This window comes from Sardina pilchardus, chromosome 9 (genome assembly GCF_963854185.1).
Source record: "Sardina pilchardus chromosome 9, fSarPil1.1, whole genome shotgun sequence".
In the NCBI taxonomy this organism is placed as follows: Eukaryota; Metazoa; Chordata; class Actinopteri; order Clupeiformes; family Clupeidae; genus Sardina; species Sardina pilchardus.
The window spans coordinates 26694540-26707235 of record NC_085002.1 but is presented as its reverse complement, the minus strand read 5'-3'; the positions used below and the strand labels follow the sequence as shown (position 1 = coordinate 26707235).

Here is a 12696-nt window from a genome sequence, read left to right as displayed (position 1 = left end):
ACTGAGGGAATGAAGCACGGCCATTCAAAAACATGACTGGTTTTCTACAAAGCTTAATGCTAATCGGTGAAGTGTCCCTTTAAGTGATCTCTTACTGCTACTTTGGCACAGGCCCCTAACACCACACAGGGTTCCAGCGGCGACCGATGGTCCAGCGATGGCGGCGAGACTATCCAGATTTCACATGCCCATTGGCTACAGGGCTCTGCTGCTGCTGCTGCTGCTTGGTCTTGATGAAGGGATACATGCATTTATCAGCTCCCAGGAAGCGGTACGTGACAATGTTGGCCTCCCAAGGAAGCAACCTATTGGGCATACAGTACAAAAAGGCATTCTTTCAAACAATTGCTTTTGCATTCTTGCTGACTTAATGTTTGTTTTTTTAAGTTATGTGGGAACCGCATAGCAATACAAAATGTGACCGCCGCTCAGTCCTGCGCTCTCTCTGCAAATATATAGCAGGCTTGCCAATTTCTCTCCATCTCTTACTCCATCCCCTACTCTTGCAACTTTTGTGTGTGTAAATGAGTGTGTGCACAGTACACGCACACACACACGCACACACACACACAAAGAGAAGCACACTTACACACAAAAGCATACACACACATGCACATACGTGCCCGTGCACGTGGATCAAAACGAAAACCAATGATTCTGTGTCATCCTTGTGGGGCTACGGCTACATGCCCACCAAGTTTCGCACAGCCTGGTCTTTCAGTGTCCCGGGAATCATTGACGGTGAAGCAGCGGTCATAATAAGAGAAGTGAGATACTTTTTCACTTCATTCTCTCGTCTCACTACTTGTGTGAGCCACACTGTAGGGGCACCAACAGAGGGTTCTGAGGGATGATGCTACTCACGCTCGAGACAAGACGGCCATGTTCATGATGCTGGGGATGCACACCATCATCTCGTCACTCAGGATGGCTCTCATGGACTGCTGGACACAGTCCAAGGGCTCCAGTGGAGGCACCAGGTTACGGAGCTCCTGTCTGTTGGGAGCATAAATAGGTACTGTTCATCTCACTCCTCTACCTCCTTGCACACTTTAAAAGCATATTATTAACACACAACAGGAAATACAAATAGGGAGAAGCTGGACAAAGGAACTTTCCTTAACATCCCTACTATTATACATCATTCTATGGATAATGTGATTTTACCCTGGGTGTCAAGTGTGCATTCTCTTCATAGAGGGTCTATTCATCTATGTAATTTCAAGCACCCCAGGGCCTAGTTGTTCAAAAGGTTTAATCTGGATCAGCATAATCCAGATTTGGTAATCCCACGTTTTACTCTCCAGGATCAGATCATTAATTTGACTTTTATGCTTTTTACCCCCTTTTAAGCAATTTTCGATTGTATCATCATCACCCTGATCCAAATACAATCTTTTCAGGATTACGAAATCTGGATTATCAGTGCCTCTAAATGAGACTACTGGTACATCACAATTTAGCCTAGGTGGGGTTGCTTTAATTGTTTTATCTGAAGAAGCAGAAATTAAATGCAAATATACGGTAGTATTTGACCAATCCAAAAACCTAAAATCACTTTTCACTTTTGGCCAACGTTTGTCGAGCCATACCGTGTTATGTGTATTTGTGCCATTGCAACCTGTTGAATAAATCCGATGTTTGCGCTTAACAATGGTACAATCAGTAAATTATTCCATTGTGCAGTGGCTACTTTGTCTTTTTGTCTTTAGTGTTCCTGCGACAAACCAGCACTTGGTAAACTGAAGCAGCAGTGCACAGGGATTTCTGTTTTATGCATCCTATGCGTCATTTACTTCTAAATGTTCTCAAGTACAACATGCCTGACATCCCCACCTGATTTGGCATCCAGCAAACATGCCAGTGTTGACAATGTAGGGGCAAACCAGAGTGGTCTTGATGCCATCCAGACCCCCCTCTGCCAAGAGGGAGTGAGCCAAGGACTCGTGAAAACCCACTGCCCCAAACTTACTGGCACAATAGTCCTGTGTGGGGACAGAGAGAGACATCGTCAGAGAGAGAGAGAGAGAGAGAGAGAGAGAGAGAGAGAGAGAGCTGATTTGGTACGCTTGAGTGGACCTCAAATGCCATTAGAAAAAAGGGGGAACAGCATGAATGGGCAACATCAACGGGCTATAATGAGCAACTCTGATGTCGCCATTTCTGTCCTGGCCAGACTTGTGTTCTGATGGTGTTCATGATTAGAGTGAATGGGTGCACAATAACTTGCTTATGTTTTTGTAATTAGTTAGCAGCCCTTACCTCCACACAAGCTGTAGTGAACAGTCCGAGTGTACTAGCGACAGTGACAATGTGACCATGGTTCGTGGCCTTCATGTGAGGAAGGAAAGCCTTTGTCATCTGTGAAAGAGGACATTAGAGTTATGTAATGTGTCCCTTGAATGTAGGCATCTGTGTTTTCGTCTCCTGAAGGTGGAAAAATGTCTGGACTGTGGAAAGCATGTCAGTGGATGAAAGCTTTAGTAACTGATGTTTTTCCGACACAGCTTATCCGCGACAAACTGCGACTTTAGTTACAGTAAGAGGATAACAGTGCGAATCACATTCCTACATAACTGCTGTGTTTCTCAGCACATTTAATAGGCCTACACTTAATGTCCAGTCAAAGGATTTTCAGTTATGATTTCTTTTGTCAGATTTGCAGACACACTTTTAAGGACCTTACTCTTTAAATCCTGATAATGCAGTTCAAGGGAACAACATGTTAGCAAAGGAGCCTTATGCATCAAGGACATAATTGACTTCTATTGTAAGAGGTAGCTAGGCTACAATGTATCAGGCATAATTATGAATGTGTCTCCACAGACTAGACAGTAAACCAAATACATGACTCAGATATTTAGGCTATAACAGAATAGCAATAAGGTGCATGTTGTGTTGGAATCGAGATAGAATTCCATAAATAATATTGTAGGCTACATACATCAATGATGTGGGCTTATAGCTACCAAGATCTTAGTTGTAGCATGTCTTACCCAAAAGAGAGCATGGCAGTTCACCAGGAGAGTCCTCTCCAAGAGCGCATCCGGACACTCTAGGAACTTTTGCCCAGCCACCACTCCCGCGTTGTTTACCAACATCGTGACGTCACCCACCTCGCGCCGCACACGGTCAGCTGTTTGGTAGATGCTCTCGCGTTTGGAGAGATCGATTGTGTACGTGTGCGCCTTGATGCCCAGTTCCCGTACCAGTTTGGCTGTCTGCTCGTTTGCCTCTGCGTTGCAATCCCACAACACAAGTTCGGCTCCCTCTTTTGCGAATTCTATTGCAAAGAGGCGGCCCAGTCCGCCACCGGCCCCCGTGATAAGACACAGCTCTCCATCAATGGGTTTCAGACGCGGTCGCACCACAGTGCGCACTACTGCGTTCAGAATAGAAATGGTTAAATCTATTAACATCAGCACAAGGTCAACTATCACCAACATTCTGTTTGCCGATCTTCCTTTTTTTCCTCCGAATCTTTGATCAAGGATGGATGATGGATGGATGGCGGCTGTGCATCCACGGGGCGCTGTGGGAAGGATGATGCGCGTATAGGCTACCCAGCTGCTGTTGCTCAGTTTGGCAACTTTATATAACCTTTGAAAGGGATTATGGCCTGGAGTATGTGCTGCCGCCAATGGCAGAGCATCAGATTATCGCAGGCCTGACTAACTCGTGTGCACATAGGCATCATAATTTAAAACACTCAACGAGTAATTCCCAGGGACGGATTATAAGTGACGCCGTAGACAAAAATACACGTTTGTTCACATAACATCTTCCATTGTGACTGCCTTCCGCATTACGCAGCACCGATTAATTTAATTCCCCAAATACAATGTATAGCTCTAGTCTAGACAGAGTCTGCGCGAATTCACATATCGTTTTTCGTTACACAATTTATGTTGGCCCTAATGCCCTCGACAGGCTGTCCCTAACAGACAAGCGTATGGCTAAAAGCGATAGTTGATCAGCTGTTATGATGTGGCTTCCCAATCCTACTCCTTCCATCGAGTGAAGTGTGCTCAGCTGTTTTTTTATTCAAAAGTTCAATATTATGCTACAAAGATATGTATAAATGATAAAACAAGAAACATTGAGTTTTCAAAACAAAGTTTTAATATTTTTTTCCTAAGCAGGACATTAGATTAAAGTCTAACTTGGGCAAAAAATGACCAAAGGTGTTTTGTTTCTCGATAAAGATACATGAAATAAGCCAGAGACCATATTTATCATTGATCAAGCACAGAGCCTAGTACAGACTAGTCAAAACTAAACATAAACTAGTCAAACAGTGCAGCCAAACGCTTTCAAAATAGCATTTTTTTAAACAGTAATCGCTCAAAACCTCATCGTAGTTTACTCTGGGTGCCCACTGAAAGCTGAATGAGCAATTATTCAGATATCTTGATGTCTGTCAAGCTACAATGTTCAATACTACTGCTGAAAAAAACAGCCTGACCAGCTAAAGGTGGTTTGCTGGTTGACCAGCTTGTTAACCAGCTTATTTGACCACCCTTTGATGGTTAACCAGCTAGACCAGCAAAACTCTCGCGAAAACACACCTTCAGCTGGTTTACCCAGCTTATGATGGTAATTCAGCTGGTTTTGATTGTCGTACCACCTTAAGCTGGTCATTTTAGTTGGTGTTGCTGGTCTACATTGCTGGTTTTTACTGGCCACGCCAGCTTATGTTGGTTATTCTAGAAAATCAGCTTGACCATCTTTGTCAAGCTTGACAGGCTGGTCACCAGCATGACCATCTTAAACCAGTTGTATCCCAAACGACAGGCTGGTCACACCAGCACGACCAGCTTCCTCAGATGGTCACGCCAGCATGTCTAGCTGGTGGCCTAACCAGCTACACCAGCAAAGACCAGCAATAATAACTGTGTTTTGGGCAAAGACCAGCAAAAACCAGCTACCAGCCTAAGCTGGTTTCTTGCTGTTTTTTTCAGCAGGGAAGATTTGCAAACTACATTGTTGATGCTTCACTTTGTGTAGATACCCAGCGCATGCTACGAACCAGGTTTGCTAGAGTTACACTTTAATGTGCATGAAATGTTCTGGAAATGTCAGGAACTGAACACAATTGTCCATTTTAAATTTGTACACAATCTAGCACACTCAGAGCCTGAGCTTCCAGCCCTGCAGTGTCATTCAAAAAAAAAAAAAAAAAAAAAACGACTCCAGGTCTTCTGGCCACCACACCAAGACTGGTATCCAGATACCTCAATCCAGACCGCAGCCTTTTACAGCCGGTGACTGTCGGCAGACCGTCCTGAAATAAACACAAGGTGGAGATACATAAGACTCCAAGCATCAACCGTGATGATGCACATTAAGACATAAACTGGTGAATCAGACAAAATTGGCTTAGAGTTTAGCTATGGTCAACATAGTCGATCTGCTGGGGAAAAAAGATTAGTCATCACATCACCATGGCAGGGGAACACTGCTGCCCCATTGTTTAGGAGTGATTAACATGGCTTACATCACACAAGATCTCCATATCAGAGCATCCCATGTCATTGTGGATCTGAAAGCACCTCTGGCAATCCAGGGACCCCTGCCCGTCAAACAGTCCGAGTCCTCAACTGTATAGGAGAAATAATTGGGTTATACAAAGGAATACCACTACATACACTCTCATCAGTCCACCTGTGATTCTCAGAAAACTTTTGGTTTAATTTCAACTGGTTGATCAAAACTAAAGGCATTGAAAACCATCACTGAATCACTTTTTTTTTTTTTTTTTTTTTTTTTAAGTGCCATCAACTTCACACCATCGCCATCTTACCTTGAACACATTGTCAGGTGCAGGGTTTGGGCCCCATGATGTAGGTACCCTTTGTTTCTTCACCCCTGCTCATCAAACAGTCTGAGTCCTCCACTGTATAGGAGAAATAATTGTGTTATACAAAGGAATATCACTACATACACTCATCAGTCCACCTGTGATTCTCAGAAAAAGGTTTAATATCAACTCATTGATCAAAAGGCATTGAGAACAATCACTGAACCACCATTGTAGTGCCATCAACTTCGCCATCGCCATCTTACCTTGAACACATTGTCAGGTGCAGCATTTCCAGCCTTCTGATGCTCTTGTCAGCAGACCACCCTAAAATAAATACAGGGTGCAGATACATTAGACTTCAAGCATCAGCCTTGCGCACACACACATACGACATTAACTGGTGATTCAGACAAAATTGGCTTAGAGTTTAGCTATGGTCAACATAGTCGATCTGCTGGGGAAAAAAGATTAGTCATCACATCACCATCTCATAACTATAGCAGGGAAACACTACTGCCCCATTGTCTAGGATTGATTAACATGACTTACATCACACATAACGCCTCCGTATCAGAGCATCCCATCTCAGAGGTTCATCATGGATCCTGAATGCAGCTCAAAGCACATCTGGAAATCCAGGGACATGTGATGTAGGTACCCTTTGTTTTTTCACCCCTGCTCAAACAGTCGGAGTCCTCCACTGTATGGGAGAAATAAGTGTGTTATACAAAGGAATACCACTATATACACTCTCATTAGACCACCTGTGATTCTCAGAAAAAAGTTTCATATCAACTCATTGATCAAAAGGCATTGAGAACAATCACTGAACCACCATTTTTTTTCCAAGTGCCATCAACTTCACACCATCGCCATCTTACCTTGAACACATCGTCAGGTGCAGCATTTCCAGCCTGTGATGCTCTTGTCAGCAGACCACCCTAAAATAAATACAGGGTAGGGATGCATTAGACTTCAAGCATCAGCCTTGCACACACACACGACATTAACTGGTGAATCAGACAAAATTGGCTTAGAGTTTAGCTATGGTCAACATAGTCGATCTGCTGGGGAAAAAAGATTAGTCATCACATCACCATCTCATAACTATAGCAGGGGAACACTACTGCCCCATTGTCTATGAAGGATTAACATGGCTTACATCACACAACGTCTCCGTATCAGAGCATCCCATCTCAGAGGTTCATCATGGATCCTGAATGCAGCTCAAAGCACATCTGGAAATCCAGGGACATGTGATGTAGGTACCCTTTGTTTTTTCCACCCCTGCTCATCAAACAGTCGGAGTCCTCCACTGTATAAGAGAAATAATTGTGTCACACAAAGGAATACCACTATATACACACTCATCAGTCCACCTGTGATTCTTCTCAGCAAACTTTTGGTTTAATTTCAACTGGTTGATCAAAACTAAAGGCATTGAAAACCATCACTGAACCACCATTTGTATTTATTTTAAAGTGCCATCAACTTCACACCATTGCCATCTTACCTTGAACACATTGTCAGGTGCAGCATTTCCAGCCTGTGATGCTCTTGTCAGCAGACCACCCTAAATAATTACAGGGTGCAGATACATTAGACTTCAAGCATCAGCCTTGCACACACTCAGAAGACATTAACTGGTGAATCAGACAAAATTGGCTTAGAGTTTAGCTATGGTCAACATAGTCGATCTGCTGGGGAAAAAAGATTAGTCATCACATCACCATCTCATAACTATTGACTAGTTGCACGAAAGGCTCTCTGTGAGCTTGTTTATTTCCTGTGGCGCCAGGTGTGTTTGAACCTGCCGTTATGCTGAATGTAATTAGCGTCTACACGGACCCAGTTGGGTGTTTCACCTGGTGAATCGCATGTTACGATGGAGAAGGACGTGTAGACACTAATTACATTCAGAATAGTGGCAGGTTCAAACACCTGGCTCCACAGGGCACAAACAAGCTCACCGAGAGGCCTTCCGTGCAACTAGCCAATAGCAGGGGAACACTACTGCCCCATTGTCTATGAATTATGGCTTACATCACACAACGCCTCCATATCAGAGCATCCCATCTCAGAGGTTCATCATGGATCCTGAATGCAGCTCAAAGCACATCTGGAAATCCAGGGACATGTGATGTAGGTACCCTTTGTTTTTTCACCCCTGCTCAAACAGTCAGTCCTCCACTGTATGGGAGAAATAATTGGGTTATACAAAGGAATACCACTACATACACTCTCATTAGTCCACCTGTGATTCTTCTCAGTAAACTTTTGGTTTAATTTCAACTGGTTGATCAAAACTAAAGGCATTGAAAACCATCACTGAACCACCATTGTAGTGCCATCAACTTCACACCATCGCCATCTTACCTTGAACACCTTGTCAGGTGCAGCATTTCCAGCCTGTGATGCTCTTGTCAGCAGACCACCCTAAAATAAATACAGGGTGCAGATACATTAGACTTCAAGCATCAGCCTTGATGACACACATGACATTAACTGGTGAATCAGACAAAATTGGCTTAGAGTTTAGCTATGGTCAACATAGTCGATCTGCTGGGGAAAAAAGATTAGTCATCACATCACCATCTCATAACTATAGCAGGGGAACACTACTGCCCCTTTGTTTATTAATGATTAACATAGCTTACATCAGACATAATGCCTCCATATCAGAGCATCTCATTTGAAGATCATGAAAATCCAGGGTTGTGCAAGTGGCAGCTAAATCACGTCTTCCATGTTGCACTCTATGAAGACTGGATTCACCTGAAGAAAATAAATGGAAACATTTAGTCAAGACCCCATTGCCGTTCTTAAAACCCCTTTTATCTATGCTCTATGGCGGTATCAGGAAATTTGGCTTAGTTTTTCACAGCAATCTACACCGTCGGTCAGATGGGGAAAAAAGTTTGGTCATCATAATCACCAACCTAGATTTTTTTAAGTTGTGACAAATGATTCTTGTTGAGCGCTTACCCCGTTCATGGAACATAGAACTTTCTTTCTGGTTGCACCATTGAAAGACATAGCTGGATACCGGACCATGTGCTGAAAAAAAAGGAAAGCCCTGTAAATATCCGGCATCTTACGTGTATAGTGAAAAACACTACGTAACATGAGAACTCATGTGTGTTCAAGATGTCTACCGTCGCATATGTACGCAGACAGCCAAATAACATTTATGGCCTGCTAGCCAAATAAGGTAGCGTTACATCTTTGCACTCCATGCTAGCAATCATTCGTTCGCGTATTTACACCAGAAAATAGAAGTTTGCCAGTTTGATTAATTCTACATTTTATTACACATAATATTATTTCGTCTAAAGCCCAATTTGTCTCAGGAAGCTTGTTACGCTGAGTTAAGTTTATTGATCAAGGATGTTGCCATGAGGTGCTAAGGTTAACTTCAAGCCACGTTTACCTAGGAGATTCTTCTAATGCCGACAAGGCGTAACGCAATATGAAACTAAAATTCGATTTGATCAATTCTGGTGGTGGTGGGGAAGTGTCTATGTAAATGTTTTCCAAGCGATTTACTGTCCTATGAAAAAAAGCTGAATATACACCAGGCTACTGAGCTACTCACCATCGGCTCCAGATTTCGATTGGAGAAAAAGACCCATGGAGGGAAGTTGCCCTTTTTAAACCACGCGTTGTAGTTTTTACGCATGCGTGTTCCTTCCTCTTACAAGGGACTTGTAGTTTCTGAAGACCTTTCAGACTTCAACCAGATTTCAGGTTAATTTAATTGTCAATCGCATTTATGACCAGAAACAGAACTGTTTACGCTACCAGTCTTTATGGTGAGTTGATGACATCTGTTGCTCTCCATGATGACACAGTTTAGCTTAGCCTAATTTCTGCAATCAGTTCATGAGGTTAGCTAGGAACTTGTTTTGAAGTTCTAAATAGCCTAATGTCTCCAGCCTTCTGGAAAGCATACTGATTCTGGTTGGGACAAAATTGAAAGGCCAATGTTCTTACGTCTATCTGATAACGTTGGCTATTACTTGCAGTATCCGGTAGAGGGCAGTGTTATGTAATACATCCCAGATACGGCTCGGATAAATGCCAGGGACCTGATCAATCCTAGCGCCATTAGGCCTGTGGGCTACAGTATCCATGGTCCATGCGCTCTGTCTGAAAACGCATAACATAACACATAACTAGACCTATATATTAGTAATACTGTATGATGTAATGTAGCCTAGGCCTAAATACAAAAATATTTACAAAAGCAAAACAGTGGATGAGAAAACATATGAATGTCTATGGGTAAATCATAGGCCCAGAACAAAAGAAAAAGAAAAAACCTCTTGTTAGCCAGATATAATAAAGATGTTATTTAATTCAATTCAAATTCAATAATGTTATTAAATATTGTTTGGATACTTTAAAAGCAGTCAATCAAACATATCACTGACATAAATCAAACAAATGGTAGGACTGGCTGCATAGTTTCCTTAGTCCACGTCTGCCTCTCTTAGCTGGTGGCATACAATATAGCCCAGATTAAATGTAGGCCACTGTGGTCCTAAATGTACCCTTGAGTCCTGGGATTCATGGTCTGTATAGAGGAATGTAGTTTTAAATGTCCAGAAGTTTGATGTGGATTCCACCTGACTAATAGTGGCATGAGGTCTAAACTCCGACTGCACACAAGCCATCCACCAAATAAGATGAGAGAGAAAGTGGGTCTGTCCGTGTGTGTGAGAGAGTGAGGTTTTAATATAGATATACAAAAATATATCCTTACATCTAAATATAGTCATCAAGTTATTTCAGCTCTGCGGTCCGAGATTTTTAAACAGAGGCATTTTCTGTGCCAGTGTATTCTGAATCACCACACACGGCCCTCTGTAGCTGCTACAACTAGCACCCAATACGGGAGCACTTTTTCCAAAGGAAGCGCTGGCAAACACACGGTCACTGACTGCCCTCTGTGCATCACATCCCATCCCATACCACTGCATTATTCATGGCATCATGGCAATGAACCACATCAACAGACTAAACTAACTCACCCACAAATTAGACGGCTGGGACTAAAACAGGAAAAAATGAGAGAAAAAATAAATGAGGTCATGGGGTCTTATCCCAGGGTGAGCAAGCTCAAGCATGAATGGATTCACTGTTTCGTCAAACACAATTTGGATAAAAGGATTTTCTATAAGGTGAAATGTAAATATAAACATTTGGAAACACACACACACGCCCATATAACATGTACATTATGCATGAATAATCTAATGCACCACATCAAGAGTAGTCTTTTCACCAGTGCAGACACTAGAGCATCGACATTCACAGCAAATATGCCTTTAAGAATCTCTAAATCCACTTTTTGTCAAAAATGAGATAATGGTGGTGAGTGAATGCTCTTCACATATAGTGTACATTACTTCAATAATTTAGCTTCAAACCTCACTAAATACCATTCTCTTCCTGGTCTGAAATATTGATTTGTAGCCGAAACCAGCCTACAAAATCCTCATTTAAAAGAAAAGTGGTCAGACGGATTTAGAGGCTTTTGCATCTGAACCCTTCATATGTTCACCTTTGAATACCTGGGGTATGATTTGTCACAGGCCACTGCAATCAGTGTGCAGTTTGCACCTCCCTAGTCATAGGCTCCACAGGTAAACTGTGCACCTGAGGATGGCCCATTCTAGCTGTGAAGAACCGTAAGGTCTTTGTTTGTGGTCTGTAGATTCCACTGTTGATGAGGGTTGATCCCCCCTATTAGCTTGTGATAGATGGCAGTAACAATTGTGATGGAAATGAGAACAACCCAGATTGTGGCAGTTCACCCTCGTCAAAATGTTGGCATTTGCATAGGAGGCACTGAGGGACACTTTATAAAGGCATGCAAGGACTTCTCTCCAAGTCAACAGATATGAATTTGTTTGTGGTATAAACTGTCCTTTCAGTTTAGCAACACATGCATTTACATTCTTCCCTATTTCTTACAGGATATTCTGTTATTTTCAGAGAACATAAAATTGTTCTTGGAATTGTTTACAGAGCAGGCCTTGTGTTATAAAGTGCTTCCAAATTAAATACACTATGTACCCAGTCAAATTACACAACATTTATTCTACTATTCTCATTACCATTTTGATAGTTTTGCAGATTCAGCTCTGCAGACTATTGGCAAGGTCCTTTCCTTGGAGCAGACCTTATTCTCAAGAATGTGTCGATTGGGAGGAGGACTTGGGAAGGTTTGAGAAGGGGGGGGGGGGGTGTTGATAAGGAGAGGGGTACACAGGTGTCAAAGTGTTTGGGGGTGGGGTAGAGGAGGTCAGTGCTCCTCTGACCACAGCACTGTGAGTGATAGGATTAAGGACAATTAGAAGGCCTTTCTCCTCAGCCATGTCAAAACATCCAAACAATAAAGCCTAAACTCGTCATGGCCGCGGCGTGTGGATCATGAGATCAGCCTGATGAGGGCGGGCTGAGAGTCTGATGTTTGTTGTTGATGGCGGTTTCGCACGCTTCAGGATCAATCTGAGCTATTGATGTCAGTGCAATGTGCACTGAATTCCAAACCATTTTAAGGATTTGAATGTTTTGTTTATTTGTTGATAAAGGTGAGTCCACTCCACCCTTCCCTTCCACACAGGTATCGTTGTCAATACCTCACCTTTGAACTTGTGTCAATTAAAATAGTGCATTTGTCATGTTTCAAACATTGGCTGTATAGTCTGACCATTATCCACTTGTTTGACATTTCCCTCCGCGTCTGTATTATGGCCACATGTCTCTGCCGCCATCTCATTAGCGTCAATCATGGTCTTCAATGGAGCTCAATAGCCTTGTATGAGAAAGATTTGCCTTCCGACTCCATTGTTCTGGTGAGATGAACTTTTCGGACAGAGCGGTCT

General features: G+C 42.6%; 1 protein-coding gene, 1 long non-coding RNA gene and 6 other non-coding genes across 9 annotated transcripts; all 8 read right to left on the bottom strand.

Annotated features, from left to right (window-relative positions):
- Nucleotides 1-51: 51 nt before the first annotated feature.
- Nucleotides 52-3446, bottom strand: LOC134091794 (retinol dehydrogenase 10-like). Its single transcript, XM_062544459.1, has 5 exons — nt 2997-3446; nt 2263-2361; nt 1837-1985; nt 865-996; nt 52-305 (listed from the first exon to the last, which is right to left on the bottom strand). Exons 1-5 carry the CDS (start codon nt 3444-3446, stop codon nt 170-172), a joined length of 966 nt encoding a protein of 321 aa, XP_062400443.1. The 3' UTR covers nt 52-169.
- A 653-nt stretch (nt 3447-4099) lies between these two features.
- On the bottom strand, nt 4100-9434 carry LOC134092277 (uncharacterized). 2 transcript variants are annotated; one of them, XR_009940188.1, is made up of 13 exons: nt 9399-9434; nt 8789-8860; nt 8461-8578; nt 8180-8239; nt 7847-7993; nt 7317-7376; nt 6966-7118; nt 6685-6744; nt 6353-6503; nt 6067-6127; nt 5804-5896; nt 5498-5600; nt 4100-5284 (listed from the first exon to the last, which is right to left on the bottom strand). It is a non-coding gene; the product is annotated as an uncharacterized LOC134092277 (long non-coding RNA). The 2 variants fall into 2 exon arrangements; XR_009940189.1 differs by having other exon boundaries at nt 6353-6498.
- Nucleotides 5356-5447, bottom strand: LOC134093142 (small nucleolar SNORD12/SNORD106). The gene has a single exon (XR_009940303.1). It is a non-coding gene; the product is annotated as a small nucleolar SNORD12/SNORD106 (small nucleolar RNA).
- LOC134093138 (small nucleolar SNORD12/SNORD106) lies at nt 6200-6291 on the bottom strand. Its single transcript, XR_009940299.1, has one exon. It is a non-coding gene; the product is annotated as a small nucleolar SNORD12/SNORD106 (small nucleolar RNA).
- LOC134093141 (small nucleolar SNORD12/SNORD106) lies at nt 6813-6904 on the bottom strand. The gene has a single exon (XR_009940302.1). It is a non-coding gene; the product is annotated as a small nucleolar SNORD12/SNORD106 (small nucleolar RNA).
- LOC134093140 (small nucleolar SNORD12/SNORD106) lies at nt 7446-7537 on the bottom strand. The gene has a single exon (XR_009940301.1). It is a non-coding gene; the product is annotated as a small nucleolar SNORD12/SNORD106 (small nucleolar RNA).
- LOC134093139 (small nucleolar SNORD12/SNORD106) lies at nt 8308-8399 on the bottom strand. The gene has a single exon (XR_009940300.1). It is a non-coding gene; the product is annotated as a small nucleolar SNORD12/SNORD106 (small nucleolar RNA).
- Nucleotides 8650-8742, bottom strand: LOC134093143 (small nucleolar SNORD12/SNORD106). The gene has a single exon (XR_009940304.1). It is a non-coding gene; the product is annotated as a small nucleolar SNORD12/SNORD106 (small nucleolar RNA).
- Nucleotides 9435-12696: the final 3262 nt, after the last annotated feature.

Bases quoted from the DNA above. Each gene is read 5' to 3' on its own strand.
- LOC134091794 (XM_062544459.1), bottom strand. From the start codon at position 3,446: ATGTTGGTGATAGTTGACCTTGTGCTGATGTTAATAGATTTAACCATT. The intron at 2,362-2,996 runs GTAAGACATGCT...CCTCTTTCACAG, and splicing joins ACTGCCATGCTCTCTTTTGG to ATGACAAAGGCTTTCCTTCC. The intron at 306-864 runs GTGAGTAGCATC...TATGCCCAATAG, and splicing joins ATGGCCGTCTTGTCTCGAGC to GTTGCTTCCTTGGGAGGCCA.